This window comes from Carassius auratus, chromosome 8 (assembly GCF_003368295.1).
Source record: "Carassius auratus strain Wakin chromosome 8, ASM336829v1, whole genome shotgun sequence".
NCBI lineage: Eukaryota > Metazoa > Chordata > Actinopteri > Cypriniformes > Cyprinidae > Carassius > Carassius auratus.
The window spans coordinates 14,436,225-14,452,619 of record NC_039250.1 but is presented as its reverse complement, the minus strand read 5'-3'; the positions used below and the strand labels follow the sequence as shown (position 1 = coordinate 14,452,619).

Here is a 16,395-nt window from a genome sequence, read left to right as displayed (position 1 = left end):
ACAGTAAGGTAAACCGAAACAAAGATAACTTCAGTAGACAGGTCAACATTTATTCAGCACATTTGGAATTTTTATAATGTATGCAAAATTATAAAAGTAAAGTAATAGATGGACCAAAAGAGGACAGTCATCATCAGAGGAGTGGTTTCAAGTTTAAGGACGTATATAAACTCCCATAGCTGAATAAAAACATATCAAGACAATCAGCTAGCGAGCACAGTACTGGCCACGGCTAGAAAGAATTAAATCAAAGCAAAACTGTGGTCCCTTTTTCATTTCAATGTTGGATAAATGGCTTTAAAATGAACAAAATTATAAATGTGAACCCATAATATAAATGTAGCAGTAATACTGTAATTAAGACCCAATTAGAATAGTTAAAACTCTGATTAAAATGTTATAATTGCATTTTTATGCAAAATGCTCAGTTACACTTCCAGTCATATCTTGGTCATGGAGTGCAAAATGTCTGCAAGTTCAAGAATCCTGGCTTTCAAGAAGAGCGTCCAGAAGCTTCTCGCACATGTAGAGACAGCGAGGAACATGGAAGAACCCTGGACAAATGTTGGAGAACATTTTTAAATGTATTCAAATATATTCGAGACCAACGTTATATAGAGAAAATCTTTGACCCCGAACTTTTGAATGGTAGTGTAGCTTATAATTAATTGGGTCTGAAAGATGCTCTGCTGCTCAAAAAAAAAAAAAAAAAATATTCATTTTGGATCTGAATAATCATACAGCATAAATCTACAGAAGGTGACGGTGATTGAAAGCTTTTTGTCTTTAGCTACTCACCTTTGAAGGGTCCTCCTTTGAAATCCAGCACCACCTCTCCCTGCCGACTCAGATATCCAAACCATTCGCCATGTTCCTCATCAGAAAACTGGAGGAGAGAACGTGATGGATCTGAACTTCTTGTGCTTATACTGAAAGAGCCTTACCCCGAAAACAAATGCCTCTGAAACACATCTCTTACATGTGTGAAGGTGTAGTCGTAGATCTGCTTGAAGCGCTCCAGTAGCACAGGCTCTCTGCTGTGACCGAAAGCCATCAGGTAAGCAATCAGAGCTTCACAGTGAGGCCACCACAGCTTCATATTCCACTCTAACTGGAAGACATACATTAAAACATGTCACAATTCAAGAGCAAGAGCTGAACAACAACAACAAAAAAGAAACTTTGGCTGAAAACCACAATATTAAAAGTTAGAATGTGCATTTCCAATTAATGGAGTCTGAGAGGAAATAACTCTCCATACCAGCAGGGGGCAGTAATCTATTGAAATAATTCAAAAAGTAAACTCAAAGCTAGGACTGTGGATATGTAAACCTTACACAAAGCAGCACCTGTTTTGCTATCTTGAATAGAAATCATGTTGGGTCACTTTGTTTATTCTAGGAAGCCATGTCATGAAAATATTAACATGCACACTTTCAACACCCTCGTTTTATTTTTACTTCTTGCACACTGGTTTACTAAACTAAAGAGCCAATCTAGGGTGCATTTCCCAAAAGGTTAGCTTGGTTAGCAACTTTGTTGGTTGCAATACAATTTCCCATTAACAGCTAACAGGTTAGCAACTATGCTTTTGGGAAATGCACCCCAGAGTGATTTTTCTCTGAGCACACGTTCAGTGAGCCAAAAAGCAACAGAATGGGTTGGATTAGTGCTTATGGTGTGGAGCTCGCACCAAAAACTGCTGACAGATTCTCAGAGATGGCCGACTTCTGGCCTGGTCTCACCTTCGTCAAATTTGACATTGAATCATTGATATAATCTGACCTGAGTCGGACAATGACCGTCTACATCCAGGAAGTAGAAAAGGCCGCCATGTTGTTTGTCCCATCCGGTGTGGAAGGGGATCTCCATGAACTTATCCACTGCTGTCTTCTGCAGCTGCACGTCTCCTTTCTTCATCGCGTACTGCAGCAGGAACCAGCCAGCCTCCAGAGCGTGACCTAGAGAGAGATCGTAACGGAGGCTGCATTAATATGGAAAGCGACAGTGAGGTTGGATTTCCTCCAAAGTCTTTATAAGTTGCAGATAAACAAGCTAACATACTGATTAAAGAATGCATGTGGAGGCTTCATTCATATTGTTATCAGGTAGACATTGATCCTGTTGTATTTTGAAATGATCTTTTACCAGGGTTCTGCAAACGCCCTTGACAGCCAGGAAGCTCCTTTCCATTCAATGTGACATTTTCCAAAATGGCTTTTCCATCTCTCTGAGATGAAAGAATTTAGTATAATGCATCATTTGGGATGTCCTTCATCTCAGAATTTTTTAAGGCACGTTTTAGGCTTGGTGTCACAGCACTGAAGCTTGTTTAATGTTGGCTCACCTGTATGTGCTGCAGTATCCGCTCCACACACCATCCGCTCAGGTCTTTGTACTTTTCTGCGACATCGGTTCTACCCTCTGTCAGCTGATCTACCAGGCACAGGAGCATCATGGGAACTGCCATGCTGTTGATTGGTGGATCACCAGGAAGTTGAGGACGACCAAGATCCGACGAATCAGTCTGAACCCAGAATATCAAGCGATCCATCAAGCTCTCGGCATCTGCCTGTGGAGAACACAGACAAGACAAAACCTGACATCAACCATGAGATAAAGAAAATAACCTAAAAGACAAAGTTATTTATATCTATCAAATCAGAGCGGAGAAAACAGTTAAATGCATAAGCTATAAATCACTTTTTTTTTATGTATAAAGCATGACCTAACTGGCAGAGTCAATTCTGTTTGTATTATGTCATTATATAATCCATTTTAAGTAGTTATATTATATTTTACCTGCATCTCTTTGTTGTGTGTAACCCTGGACAGCTCATCCATAGCCATCACATAAAAACACTCGCTGAATATTGTCCTTTGCACCTTCACTGTTCGCCCATCTCTCGTAAGGCAGAAGGCACACTTCCCCGGGCCGCCGGAGGCCTGAACCCGAGCAAACTTTTGTAGAAATGCAGCACCTGAAAGTCAAGATGCATGTATACATGTTAACTTTTAAACAGGGTCATTTGGGGAAATGTTATTATTTTGACTTCTGATTTACTGTATGTGTCAATGCGTTTCATGCATTCGCTTTTTTAGGGGAGTACTAAATACAAATAAAAAAATAGAAAACTTATTTTAAATATAATTTATTTTTGTAATAACAAAGCTGAATTCTCAGCAGTCACTGCTCAAATGGCTGGATGGAAAAAGCAACTAAAAAACTGAATCCCAAACCTGATTTAGCAGCTTCAAGAATCTCAGGTCTGTGAAATCTTTCCACTGTACGATACAGCCTGCTGTACATCCAGATCTAGTGGATATGTCAGGCATCAGACACTCAATTTAACAGCTTTTATTAAAAAAAACAAGAATAATTGATTTTAAACAAATAGAGAAACAAAAACATTAGCTTATGATTAATATATGAATAGAAAGAATATGAAAATAAACACTAAAATTACAATAAATAAAATCTCTAACCTGTCTCCCTTGTAACCACACATATTTCAGCTCATCATAGACCTTCCCATCTTTTGCAAGGCAGTTAAAAAACCCACTAAAGTGAATAAAATGAAAAACATTTAACTGGGGCATTATATTTCAGCCACATTAAATCAATTATTTGTTAACCTGTTAACTGTCACTCACATTTTTGAACAGACTTGAAAATGCGTGATTCATGACTGAAAACATTTTGTAACATGATTTTTATGTACCATTTTCATGGTAATGATGTAGGTTTTTGAGGTTCACTCTTGCCATTTTTTAAAAAAGATTGGTAAAATATCTATTTAGGAGTCTTAGACCTTTCCAACAATATACAGTTTGTCATGATTAGATTAGGATTTAATTGTAATATAGTGAAGTAAACAGCATTTTGCAAATCTTCCCACACAGTGACGTAGACGTGGGGGTGTGTTTAAAACAAGCCGTTTTAGGGGGTGTGCACAAGTATTAACTTTTATAAAGAATATCTCTTTGGATTTAAGTCTTTGAGTCTCAAATATGATTTTGAGTCTTTGCAACTTTCCAGATCTTGTTTTTGCACCAAGAGCTTGTAACACTCCAAAGAGAAAGGAAAACCTGAAATTGCATCATATGACCCTTTTAAGAAAATGCTGCTAAAGCCATGTATTAAACTGTGAATCATTTCACCCGTGTTCCTTGTCATGGGAATATTTCAGCCAGAAATCCACGACTCTGTCCAGTTCAGTGCGGATTCTCTCTCGATACTGTTCCAGCAATCCTGCAGTCATTGTTCCTTAAAATAAAAGTGACAGTTTAGGGTCATACATGCTGGCTGTTTTATAGTAGGACATAATAAAGTTTGAGTACGTGGGTATTGCAGTGGTGATCCTGTGATGTTAACTGACCCTTGATCTTTGTCAGTGAATATGTTAACTTTATATCTCTTAATAATCAATAGCTCAGCAATGCAAAGATGAATTCAGTTTAAGTCTTGTTAAATTCTCCTAAATGATGCTTTTTATTTATGAATTCTGTGACATTATCTTAACCGATCAGAAAACTAAAAAAACAAATATAAAACATTGAGCACTGTCAGCTGTTCAGGTCATTTATTAACCACAAGCTTTTGCTTACTGCTTCATTAACATCATCTGCTTGAACGAACTAAAAGCTTTTAGGGGTAAATGCTGGTCTAAGTGTTTGCTGACTCTCTACAATAAGTTAATTTGTGGAACTGGTTGTTAAATCTGTGATAGCTGAGGATGATATTCCCGTGAAAACTCTCTCGACACACCTTTACAAGAAAAACAATAATCATGTCAAGACTTGTCATTTCCCTGCATGCAAAACACTTCATAATCACTTACCTGTTTCACCAGACGAAGAAAATACCACTTCTATACTATACGTGACTGTTATTTTTTTAAACGGTCTTCTTTTCTACTGACAGTGAAAATTATTTCGACTCTTCCTCAATTTTTGCAGAGACGGTGAAAAACGGCGCATCATATGACCGACATCCAGACAGCTGCTCCTGTTTATTCCGCTTTCTCGAGCTCATTCGCCAGCGCCTCAGGAACATACTATTGCATCCAATCACAGCGCAGGACAACAGATGAGGGTGTGTTTAGTGGGCTCATGTCAGCGCTGCACTTGCGCAACACGCTCTAGTTTCACAAGTACCGCTACTGTTTGATTTCTGCGCAAGCAGAGCGTCTTTTCACGATGGAACCATTAGACTGACATTAACGCAAGTTGTTTTATCAGTCAAAACCATGTTTATTTAAATCAATAAATAGTTCGATCTGGTTAGACTTTTTACAACAGGACAAACTTACAACACTAGTGACATTAAAAAATACTTCAACTCCTATTACTAAAATTCACAGTGCTCTTTACATCGTTATTATTTTTTACTACTACTACTAATACTAATCAAAAACATGGATAGGCAAGGCAAGTTTATTTATATAGCACATTTCGTACACAATGGTAATTCAAAGTGCTTTACATAAAAGAAAAGCATACATTTATTAAAAAAATGTACTTATTTAAAATGAATTTAAAACAGTTAGAAAATGATTTTACATAAAATAAAATAAAAAAATATAAAAACAGTGAAAATATAGTGCAATCAGTTCGGACATTGCACAGTGCTCATTCAATAAATACACAGCTAAACAGAGTTTTAAATCGAGATTTAAAAGTGTTTTAGCACATCTGATCTCTTCTGGAAGCTGATTCCAACTGCGGGCGGCATAGTAACTAAAGGAGGACTCCCCTTGTTTTGTGTGAACCCTTGGTATTTCTAACTGACTCGATCCTAATGATCTGAGTGGTCTGTTAGGCTTATCTGAAATATATTTCGGTCCTAGGTCATTTAGTGACTTATATACGAGTAAAAGTACTTTAAAATCAATCCCAGTGTAAGGACCTGAGGACTGGTGTGATATGCTCAGATTTTCTGGTTCTAGTCAGAATCCAGGCAGCAGCGTTCTGGATGAGCTGCAGCTGTCTAATGGTCTTTTTGGGAATGCCAGTGAGGAGCCCATTACAATAGTCCACCCTGCTGGTGATAAAGGCATGAACAAGTTTCTCCAAGTCTTGGCTGGAAACAAAAGATCTAATTCTTGCAATGTTTTTTAAATGAAAGTATGCTGATTTAGTTACTGCTTTTACATGACTACTGAAACTAAGGTCTGTCTCCAGAATCACACCAAGATGCCTGACCTGATTTTTAGTTGTTTGACCCCTAGAGTCAAGGTATGCATTCACCTTGAACACTTCATCTTTGTTTCCAAATGCAATGACTTCAGTTTAACTGAAGAAAGTTCTGGCACATCCAACTATTTATTTCATCAATGCATTGGCAGAGGGAGTCAATTGGTCTGTAGTCATTTGGAGATAAGGCTAGGTAAATCTGGGTATCATCAGCATAGCTGTGATAGGCAATTTGGTTCTTTCCCATTATTTTTCTTAGTGGGAGCATATACAGGCTAAACAAGAGCGGTGCAAGAATTGGCCCTTGTGGGACTCTGCATGTCATGGACGTCCACTTAGACTTTTATGCTCTCCTAGACTCACATAATAGCCTTTCCCTTCTAAGTATTACCTGAACCATATGAGTACCATCCCAGAAAGCCCGACCCAGTTTTCCAGTCTCTCTAGTAGTATGTTATGATCGACAGTGTCAAACGCAACACTGAGTTCTAGCAATACCAGCACTGATATTTTGCCAGAGTCACAATTTAAGCGAATATCATTTATTATCTTAATGAGTGCTGTCTCTGGGCTGTGATGCGGTCGAAAACCAGATTGAAAATTGTCCAGGTATCCATTTGAGTTTAAGTATTTGTTCAGCTGATTAAAAACGACCTTTTCTATAATTTTGCCTATAAAAGGAAGATTAGATATTGGTCTAAAATTGCTCAAAATGGTGTTATCAAGATTGCTCTTTTTCAGGAGGGGCTTAACAAATCTTCAAAAAGATCAGCTTCTAAGCAGTCAAGCACGCTTTTGAAAAAATAAGTGGGAAGTGTGTCAAGAAAGCAGGTTGACGATTTTAGGTGCTGCACTGTGCACAGAATTTTGCTATCAATTGCTTCAAAAATAGACATAGTATCTTTTTGATATTGTGGCCTAATCTGTCTGACCTCTGCATTGCTTGAGGATGTGCTAATCGCCTTCCTGATATTGATGATCTTCTCAGAAAAGAAGGATGCAAACTCATTGCATTTGCTGTCTGAGAGCATTTCACTGGGAATCTGACTTGGGTGGTTTGTCAGTCTCTCAACAGTGGCAAAAATAGTGTAAGTGTTATTTAAATTACTGTTTATAAGGTTTCAGAAGAAATTCTGTCCAGCTGTGGCTAGTTTCACATTAAAAACATGAAGGCTGTCTTTAATTTCAAGTTTTGTCTTCCTCCACATCCGCTCTGCTTTTCTGCATTGTCTTTTCATAGTCTGAACTGCTGTTGATCTTCTCCAAACTGATTTCTGTCTGTTTGTTTTCTTACTACTATTATATGAGCAATATCATCATTTACACTCTTAACTTTTGAGTTGAAGAAATCAATGAGAATATCAACAGAGTCTGCAAAAATTCTTGGTGTTAAAGATATAACCTCCATAAATAGTACACTTGTGTTCTCGTTAATGCATCTCCTCCTGACAGAGATCGATCTAGATTCAGTTGTAGCAGACATCAAAATATCAAAGAAAATACAGAAGTAATCAGATAGTGCTATGTCCTTAATAACAATGGATGAAATGTTTAGACCCCTACTAGATGATTAAGTCTAGAGTGTGTCCACCTTTGTGTGTGGGTCCATGCACATGCTGAATCAAGTCAAAAGTGTTTAAACCGTTATCATTTCTTTTGTAGTTTTGTTTTTTGCATTATCTATGTGAATATTAAGATCCCCTGCAATATCCAAACAGTCAAACTCTGAGGAAATCATTGATAACATTTCTGTGACCTCTTCAACAAAGGCTGGAGAGTATTTTGGAGGCCTGTAAATAATAATAAACAGAATGCGTGGAGCACCTTTCAGCACAATCCCTAGATATTCGAAAGACAAGTACTGACCAAATGACACTTGCTTGCATTGATAGACATCTTTAGATAGCAGCTACACCCCCACCTCTCCTAACAGTCCTGCAAACACTCATGGAAGTGAAGTTAGGAGGGGCTGCTTCATTAAGGACTGTTGCATTGCAGCTGTCTTAAATCCATGTTTCATTTAGAAACATAAAATCCAGATTGTTTGTGGTTATAAAGTCATTGATTAGAAATGATTTATTTTTTAGTGAGCGAAGGTTTAAAGATGCTAACTTGATGGCTGTACTTTGTGTCTTTATATCAATTTTAGTTTGATGCATAATAGGCCGCAGATTAGATGAGTTTGCCCTTCGGCTTGAGATGGCCTTAGACTTTCTATCACGTGATAAAACTGAAATAGAGAAAGCTACAGGCACACTGGGTTCCCGCTTGTTCAGTAGGCATTTGTGAATGTTGCTGTTATTATAGCGGGGACCCGATACATATCACTGAGAGCTGCTATCAGTTGTTTTTGGTTCATCTTCAGCAGATAGAGGGTTTGGGCACTGGCGTTGTGGCAGTGGGCCCACAGGCTTTGGTGGTTTTGGGGCCTGCCGTTTTCTTGTTGATGTCTGCGGGGGTTGCAGCAAATGAGTGAGAGAGTTTAGTCCCAGCATACACCAATTCGTCCATTTTCTGTGAGAAGCACAGAAAGGGATAATGTGTCTGGTGAGATGGGCTGTGTCTCTGTTCTTTCCGGTGGCTGTGATATGTTGTCTTGGCTTCCCTGGCTGTTTTCCAGAAAGTTGTCCTTGGGTGCTGAATCTTGTAGCTGTTTTGATATATCACAGTCAGTCTGTGAGGAGCTCTGTTGGCAGGGCTCAATATGGATAGTGTCTATCAGCAGTGCTTGTTTTGGCTGCATGGTGTTATCAGTGTCCTTGTGGGATATGTCAACCACATGATGACTCAGACCCGGTGTGTGTGTGCTGAATGGATTAACACAATCTGCTGAAGGTGACGGAGGGAAAAGTAGATATTGTTTTTAAACACTCTAGCACCAAGTTTGTTTGGGTGGAGGCCATCCGGTTTAAACAATTGTCTATGGCCCCAGAAAAGATTGAAGTTGTCAATGAAATTCACTCCTTTTATATTACAAGATCTTTGTAGCCACGTGTTCAGCCCAAGCAACAATGAAAACATACTTGTTCCACGTGCTGGGAGTGGTCCACTGATGAACGACTGAACTTTGAGTCTTCGAAGGGTTTCAAAGAGTTCAATGAAGTCCTTCTTAAGGAGTTCTGACTGCTCTTTCCGAATATCATTCTTTCCCACATGGATGATGATTTGATTTGCAGTATTGTGCTTCATCAGAATGTTCTGAAGTTCCTTGTTCACATCAGAGACCGTTGCTTGAGGAAGGCAGCATGTTGTTGTAGTCCTGCTACGGATGTTTCTGATAACAGAGTCACCCAGTATCAGAGTCCTTGGCTCGGCTGCGCTCTGAGCTGAAAGCCGCTGTCTGCTCGTCCTTGAGCGCCTGTTAGTAGCGGTGTTAGCTGCTGGATGATCAGATCCATCTTTAAATACATTTGGGGATTCCTCACCCACATTCATTAATGCTTCAAATCTGTTCTCAAGATGTATAGGGGGAGGTTGAATGCCAGTATTCACAAGCCTTGTCATAGTCGAATCTGGGGTACAGTTCTTTGTGTTCCTTTGGGTCTCGCTCCCAATTTGTGCCATCAATTTGTGTGGCGATCAGTTTCGGCTTGTTCCTCTACACTTGGTTTAAGCTGTTGAGATTCAGAAGATTCATGGGACTCACCGGCTGTTTGCTGAGGGGGTCCATGACGACGGTCTGCTAAGTGTTCCGTCTGTCTTGGAAGTCCAGCAAGTAACTTTGTTTCAACAATCACAATCCTTTGTAGAAGTTTGCAGCAGTTCATGCAACAGTAGATCCAACAGGAGGCATTTTCTCTCTCTTCTGTTTGAATGTAGGCAGTTGTTTTCCCGTCTCTGGAATGTAAGCTGATGGCAGTGGGATGCAAAGTTTTCTTTTTGTAGTATTATTCCAGTCCCAAAGAGTTTTTAGTTTTAGCGTTTGTGCCAAAAAATCTGTTTATTTGAGCACTGTGCTGATCTGCTGATGTAGAAATCTTAGAAAAATCAGAGAAAAGTACAGAAATAAGAAGCAAAGCGCAGAGCAGTAAGCTAGAACGTCCGAACGGTAGCAAAGCCGGAAGCGAAGATAGGACAAGTTGAACAAAAATAAAATGTAGAATTGTTTTTTATTTAATGACCTTTCAGGTTTTACAAAAATGACAGAATGATTGCAGCAGATTATGTATAGTTTGACAGAATTACTATCAGTAATTGTTATTATAACAGCTAATGGTATTTTAAGATTACCATGGGTGTGTTTTAACATTATTAATTCATTATTACAGACTTCTATGAAAAGAAGTGAACTGTAACAGACTGTAAATAATTTAATAACATACTAATGAATCTACTGAAACACTGTGAACTGTGTCAGATTGAGGAGTGAAGGGTCTTCTGTAGGGCTGTGTGGACCTTCCTCAGGTTCTGTCTCACTCGGACAAACTCCAGGAGCTGCGCCTCCTCACGCAGCCTCTGCTCCTCCTCCTTCTCCTTCTGAGGAACAAGACAAATCACAAAACAAATACGGCTAATACAATTGACAAAATCTTAACCTTAAATTTGACCGTGATAATGAGATTCCACTAACAGGTATTGAAACCTGGTAAACAATTAAAGACATTAAAGATTGTGAAAGCACAGTTCATTCATATTAACTTACTATGGTAACACAGTAAAAAAAAAAAAGAAGAAAAGTAGAAACAGGAAACTAAAGGTAACACGGTCAAGAATTAATAAACATACAGTATTGTTCAAAATAATAGCAGTACAATGTGACTAACCAGAATAATCAAGGTTTTTAGTATATTTTTATTGCTACGTGGCAAACAAGTTACCAGTAGGTTCAGTAGATTGTCAGAAAACAAACAAGACCCAGCATTCATGATATACACGCTCTTAAGGCTGTGCAATTGGGCAATTAGTTGAAAGGGGTGTGTTCAAAAAAATAGCAGTGTCTACCTTTGACTGTACAAACTCAAAACTATTTTGTATAAACATTTTTTTTTCTGGGATTTAGCAATCCTGTGAATCACTAAACTAATATTTAGTTGTATGACCACAGTTTTTTAAAACTGCTTGACATCTGTGTGGCATGGAGTCAACCAACTTGTGGCACCTCTCAGCTGTTATTCCACTCCATGATTCTTTAACAACATTCCACAATTCATTCACATTTCTTGGTTTTGCTTCAGAAACAGCATTTTTGATATCACCCCACAAGTTCTCAATTGGATTAAGGTCTGGAGATTGGGCTGGCCACTCCATAACATTAATTTTGTTGGTTTGGAACCAAGACTTTGCCCGTTTACTAGTGTGTTTTGGGTCATTGTCTTGTTGAAACAACCATTTCAAGGGCATGTCCTCTTCAGCATAGGGCAACATGACCTCTTCAAGTATTTGAACATATGCAAACTGATCCATGATCCCTGGTATGCGATAAATAGGCCCAACACCATAGTAGGAGAAACATGCCCATATCATGATGCTTGCACCTCCATGCTTCACTGTCTTCACTGTGTACTGTGGCTTGAATTCAGAGTTTGGGGGTCGTCTCACAAACTGCCTGTGGCCCTTGGACCCAAAGAGAACAATTTTACTCTCATCAGTCCACAAAATGTTCCTCCATTTCTCTTTAGGCCAGTTGATGTGTTCTTTGGCAAATTGTAACCTCTTCTGCACATGCCTTTTTTTTAACAGAGGGACTTTGCGGGGGATTCTTGAAAATAGATTAGCTTCACACAGACGTCTTCTAACTGTCACAGTACTTACAGGTAACTCCAGACTGTCTTTGATCATCCTGGAGGTGATCATTGGCTGAGCCTTTGCCATTCTGGTTATTCTTCTATCCATTTTGATGGTTGTCTTCCGTTTTCTTCCACGTCTCTCTGGTTTTGCTCTCCATTTTAAGGCATTGGAGATCATTTTAGCTGAACAGCCTATCATTTTTTGCACCTCTTTATAGGTTTTCCCCTCTCTAATCAACTTTTTAATCAAAGTACGCTGTTCTTCTGAACAATGTCTTGAACGACCCATTTTCCTCAGCTTTCAAATGCATGTTCAACAAGTGTTGGCTTCATCCTTAAATAGGGGCCACCTGATTCACACCTGTTTCTTCACAAAATTGATGACCTCAGTGATTGAATGCCACACTGCTATTTTTTTGAACACACCCCTTTCAACTAATTCAACTAATTGCCCAATTGCACAGCCTTAAGAGCGTGCATATCATGAATGCTGGGTCTCATTTGTTTTCTGAGAATCTACTGAACCTACTGGTAACTTGTTTGCCACGTAGCAATAAAAAAATATACGAAAAACCTTGATTATTCTGGTTAGTCACATTGTACTGCTATTATTTTGAACAATACTGTACAAGAGCAATGTGGAAAACAAATCACAACATTACAAAACTGTTGTTCGCCTTGTGGTTCAATCACAGCAGTTGTGTGTGATTAGTTGTTTTCAGCACACACATACACACACACACACACACACACACACACAGTCTATGGCCCTATACCAACCCTAGCCCTAACCCTAACAGAAACTCTGTGTATTTTTACTTTCTCAAAAAAAAAAAAAACTCATTCTGTATGGTTTATAAATTACCCTCTCCTTGTAATACCTGTGTCATACCCATGTCATTATACAGAGTTGTGTCCTGATATGTCTCAAAAACAAGAGCACACACACACACACACACACATACACACACAGAGTTTAGGAGGCTGCTGACCATCGTCTCCTGATGTTTGTGCTGGCGTTCGAGCAGCACCTGCTCCAGAGGACTCCTGCTCTGCTCTCCCTCCTGTCTCTGGGTCTGCTCTCTCTTCCTCTTCTCCAGAACCATCTGTAGCTCCGGCTTACAGCACGCCAGCGGCCCTCTGTCCCGCCCAAAGGGCCCAAGCACAAACAACTTATACAGAAGTAGCCTTTTACTAGTGCGATGCTAGCATTTTTATATGCTATAATAGTTTTAAATTAGCTTTTTTTGTTGTTTTAATTTTATTGTTGGTTTTTCATCTAATATTATTTTCTTATTTTATTTAAACTTTATTTAAAAACCTTTTTAATAGTTTGTTTTGGTTAACATCAACAACACTGCATGTGAAAGTAACAGAAGAACTGTACTTAATAATATCCTTAAGGGGAGATCCAATGCTACACTCTTCTTTTTAGTCCAAGAATGCTTTTTTTCACATCTTATCATACAACTATGGACCAATAACTATTCTTAAAATCAGATTGATTTATAGGAATATTGATCCTATGGGGGGGGGGGGGGTCTTCCATATATACAGTGAAATAACTGGTCATAATGTATTTAGGTAAAAGTTTGCATTTTAATTATTGCGTTTAGAGAACACTTTTATCCAATAATTTAAAAATGTAAATTTATAAAAAATAAAAAAAAAATTAGGAAAAGCTCAAATAATTTTTTTGTGAGGAGCCCCTCTCAAGAAACTCACAAAAATATTAAAATAATTTTTCTTCCCATGCTGTATTAGTTCCATCACACAAGTTTTAAGAGGGAATGTTTCTCAGCTGAATGTAAAAGTTTTGTATCAAAGTGCAAAATCTTTGCAATGAAATGTGACGTTTTTTAGGGAAACGCTACACTTTAGCATTTTGGGAATATGAAGTTTCTAGGGTGAACACAAAAGTTTTGCAAAGAACCATGAAGTATCTAAGTAAAATCTAAATTTCTGCATCAAAATGCTTGGGAACGTGAAGATTAGAGTGAATGCAAATGATTGCAACAAAATGCTAAAGTTTTGCGAGGGAGCATAAAGTGTAATCTGGCAATGCAAAGTTTTGTGAGGGAACAAATGAAGTATTTTCTAGGGGGAATGCTCTTGCATTCCTGTAAGAAACTTTGTGTTTGCCCACAAAAGCATGAAATACACATTTTCTTTCAACCTAATATTATTTCCAACACAATGTTTACAGTGGAATGTAAAAGTTTTATATAAAAAAAAATCTTCTTATCTTTTTTTAACCCATCATCAGGAGCCTAAGGGGCTTCATAGATATTAGATTTAACTGTAATTTTTACATATTTCCCTGCAGTACCAGCCAATATGACAAACAGTAGTGTCAGCAGATCTATCATTACAGTGTCACAGTGAGGCCTGATAATAAACCGGGGTGTATGATTACAGCCTGTGTGTCCACACAAAAGACCAGAGAGAGAGAGAACAAGGCATCATCAATATTTCAACAACCCACTCAAAAAAGCTCAGCGATTTATTAAAGTCTCCATGACAGTATCTGATTTGGAGCATTTTATGGTGATCTTACTGTTTGTGGGCCTGTAACAGCTCCTTGTGAAGCTCCTGATGGTTCCTCGAGGCTTTCGCCGGGTTGTTCAGGTTCCAGGGGCCCTCGGCAGTATCACACTTATCTGCATTTTCTTAGACACAAAAGTTATTTCTGCAAAATTCTACAAGACACTGTCAGATCATGTCACTGTCTGTGAACCCCCCAGGCCAACACACCTCGATTATAGCCATGATGATGCAAAGAACTACAATTAAAAGTGTCTGGTGAGGTCTTTGCTCTGCGCTGTGCTGCTGCTGGTCTGCTGGAGCTGGAGACGTGGTTGTGTCCAGCGACGCTGTTGAGTAAGGCATCTTTGAGCTCCTTTTCGGACGGTCTATTCGGGAGTGTTTGTGCAGCGGCCGATCTCATTGCACACGCAGGTATCAAGAGGAGCCCTCAGCCAAAGCTCCTGCTGCATGCTGGGAAACTGTGCTTTGGGGTCGTCAGTGAAAGCAAAGAGAGTATCAAGAGGGTAGAGATTGTGTTTCACCTAAGTGGGGATTTATAATTTATCAGCTGGTTCCTGTCCTCTCAAATTATTTATTCGTAATTTCAAGCAAAATCAGTACAGATTGCTGACGGACAGATAAATGCATGCATTACATTTTCATGTAGATAAGAAGTGTTATATATATTATAATATACTAAAACACCTGTATATAGCAATAGACACACAACAGCATTAAAATTTAAAAGCATTAAAATAATCAGAATCTCAGTTTTGACAGAAAAGCATCAGAACAATTGAAACACACAAATGCAATGAATAATCACTCCGGTACTAATTGCAGTCTAGGCATATTGTAAACCTCATCATCCAGGTGAGATGACACTATTGTGGAAATCACACTCATGCTGAAACAAACACTGTGGCTTCTGTACTAAAGATCGAAATCGAAAGCGCAGTTCTGAACTCACCGAAAGTGCGTCACCGCTCCATGAGCGAGGTCCCATCTGGGAAGCGAAGAGTACAAGATATCTATTTACCACACATCAACGCGGGACACCTGAGAAATAAAAGATGCCACTTTATCTCAAGTCCCTTCACTTGAACGCCGCTTGGGGGCAGTGAGTGAACGATAGTCCAAATGATTCACGCTCTGTCACCGAGTGCGCGAAAAGACACGAGCACAATTTCATCTTTACAAATATGTTGCGCAAAAATATTGTGAATAGTTGGCGAATTTTGAAAGATAGATTCTAAGTGGAGTACATTTATGAAGCGATGACTCCAGTTATATCAGTAGCCTAAGAAAAGCAGTTTTATTTTGAATGGAGCAGGTCGACTCGGATCACATGACCAGCCGAAAACACGTCATCGCAATTCATTTCTTCAGACGCTTTCGTTAGTTTTGCGTTGAAGCTGAGGGAGACCAGTCCGAGAAGCACTGGCTCGTTTTCAGCTGTGTAACAAGAGAGTCGTCACCCTGAGCTCAGGGATCTCTTTACCTCAGGATGTAATGACAAAAACTGACCCCTCTGATTAAAGATGGGCAAATGTCAAACTAAAGGACACAAAACCCTCAGACCTGAAATATGACTCTGGAAACGCTGAGGGAAGTCGAGCACTTGATGTTTGACGAATGGAGAGTAATGAAGTCAAACATAGCAACTGACCAATAACTAACAGAGTAAAAGTAGCTCTCAAAGTCTAGTTGAATATGTTCAACTATATAAAAATGTAATAAATATATATAAAGCAAAAGATGGAATGTGAACATTCAAGCACATTTTTAACATCAACTTGCTGCAGGGTTATTATCAACTTAAACCATACATTTTCATGAAATATATTCAATAAAATAGACATCTGAAATCTGTAAGCTACTGAAATATAACTGCTTGACACTTCAAAGTCTTCAATACAGTGAACATAATGCAACAAATACACAAACA

General features: G+C 38.7%; 2 protein-coding genes across 4 annotated transcripts; both read right to left on the bottom strand.

The window, feature by feature from the left end:
* Nucleotides 1-25: 25 nt before the first annotated feature.
* renbp (renin binding protein) lies at nt 26-5,025 on the bottom strand. The gene is made up of 11 exons (XM_026269849.1): nt 4,842-5,025; nt 4,162-4,267; nt 3,487-3,562; nt 3,241-3,316; nt 2,803-2,981; nt 2,348-2,572; nt 2,149-2,230; nt 1,786-1,961; nt 980-1,111; nt 799-886; nt 26-554 (listed from the first exon to the last, which is right to left on the bottom strand). The coding sequence occupies exons 2-11, from the start codon at nt 4,260-4,262 to the stop codon at nt 478-480; spliced, it is 1,212 nt and encodes a 403-aa protein (XP_026125634.1). The 5' UTR covers nt 4,263-4,267; nt 4,842-5,025; the 3' UTR covers nt 26-477.
* A 5,336-nt stretch (nt 5,026-10,361) lies between these two features.
* Nucleotides 10,362-16,052, bottom strand: LOC113106753 (protein FAM107B). 3 transcript variants are annotated; one of them, XM_026268782.1, is made up of 5 exons: nt 15,418-16,052; nt 14,676-14,989; nt 14,479-14,590; nt 12,914-13,070; nt 10,362-10,671 (listed from the first exon to the last, which is right to left on the bottom strand). In XM_026268782.1, exons 2-5 carry the CDS (start codon nt 14,866-14,868, stop codon nt 10,549-10,551), a joined length of 585 nt encoding a protein of 194 aa, XP_026124567.1. In that variant the 5' UTR covers nt 14,869-14,989; nt 15,418-16,052; the 3' UTR covers nt 10,362-10,548. The 3 variants fall into 3 exon arrangements, with proteins under 3 accessions (XP_026124567.1, XP_026124569.1, XP_026124568.1); XM_026268784.1 differs by having other exon boundaries at nt 14,479-14,581; XM_026268783.1 differs by having other exon boundaries at nt 14,676-14,931.
* Between the last annotated feature and the right edge of the window lie 343 nt (nt 16,053-16,395).

Coding starts and splice junctions, on each gene's coding strand:
- LOC113106753 (XM_026268782.1), bottom strand. CDS start 14,868: ATGAGATCGGCCGCTGCACAAACACTCCCGAATAGACCGTCCGAAAAG. Junction 13,071..14,478: donor CTGTTACAGGCCCACAAACA/GTAAGATCACCA, acceptor TGGGCCCTTTGG/GCGGGACAGAGGGCCGCTGG. Junction 10,672..12,913: donor ACAAACATCAGGAGACGATG/GTCAGCAGCCTC, acceptor CTTGTTCCTCAG/AAGGAGAAGGAGGAGGAGCA.
- renbp (XM_026269849.1), bottom strand. CDS start 4,262: ATGACTGCAGGATTGCTGGAACAGTATCGAGAGAGAATCCGCACTGAA. Junction 2,982..3,240: donor TCTTGAAGCTGCTAAATCAG/GTTTGGGATTCA, acceptor CTTGACTTTCAG/GTGCTGCATTTCTACAAAAG. Junction 1,112..1,785: donor ACGGTCATTGTCCGACTCAG/GTCAGATTATAT, acceptor TATGTCTTCCAG/TTAGAGTGGAATATGAAGCT.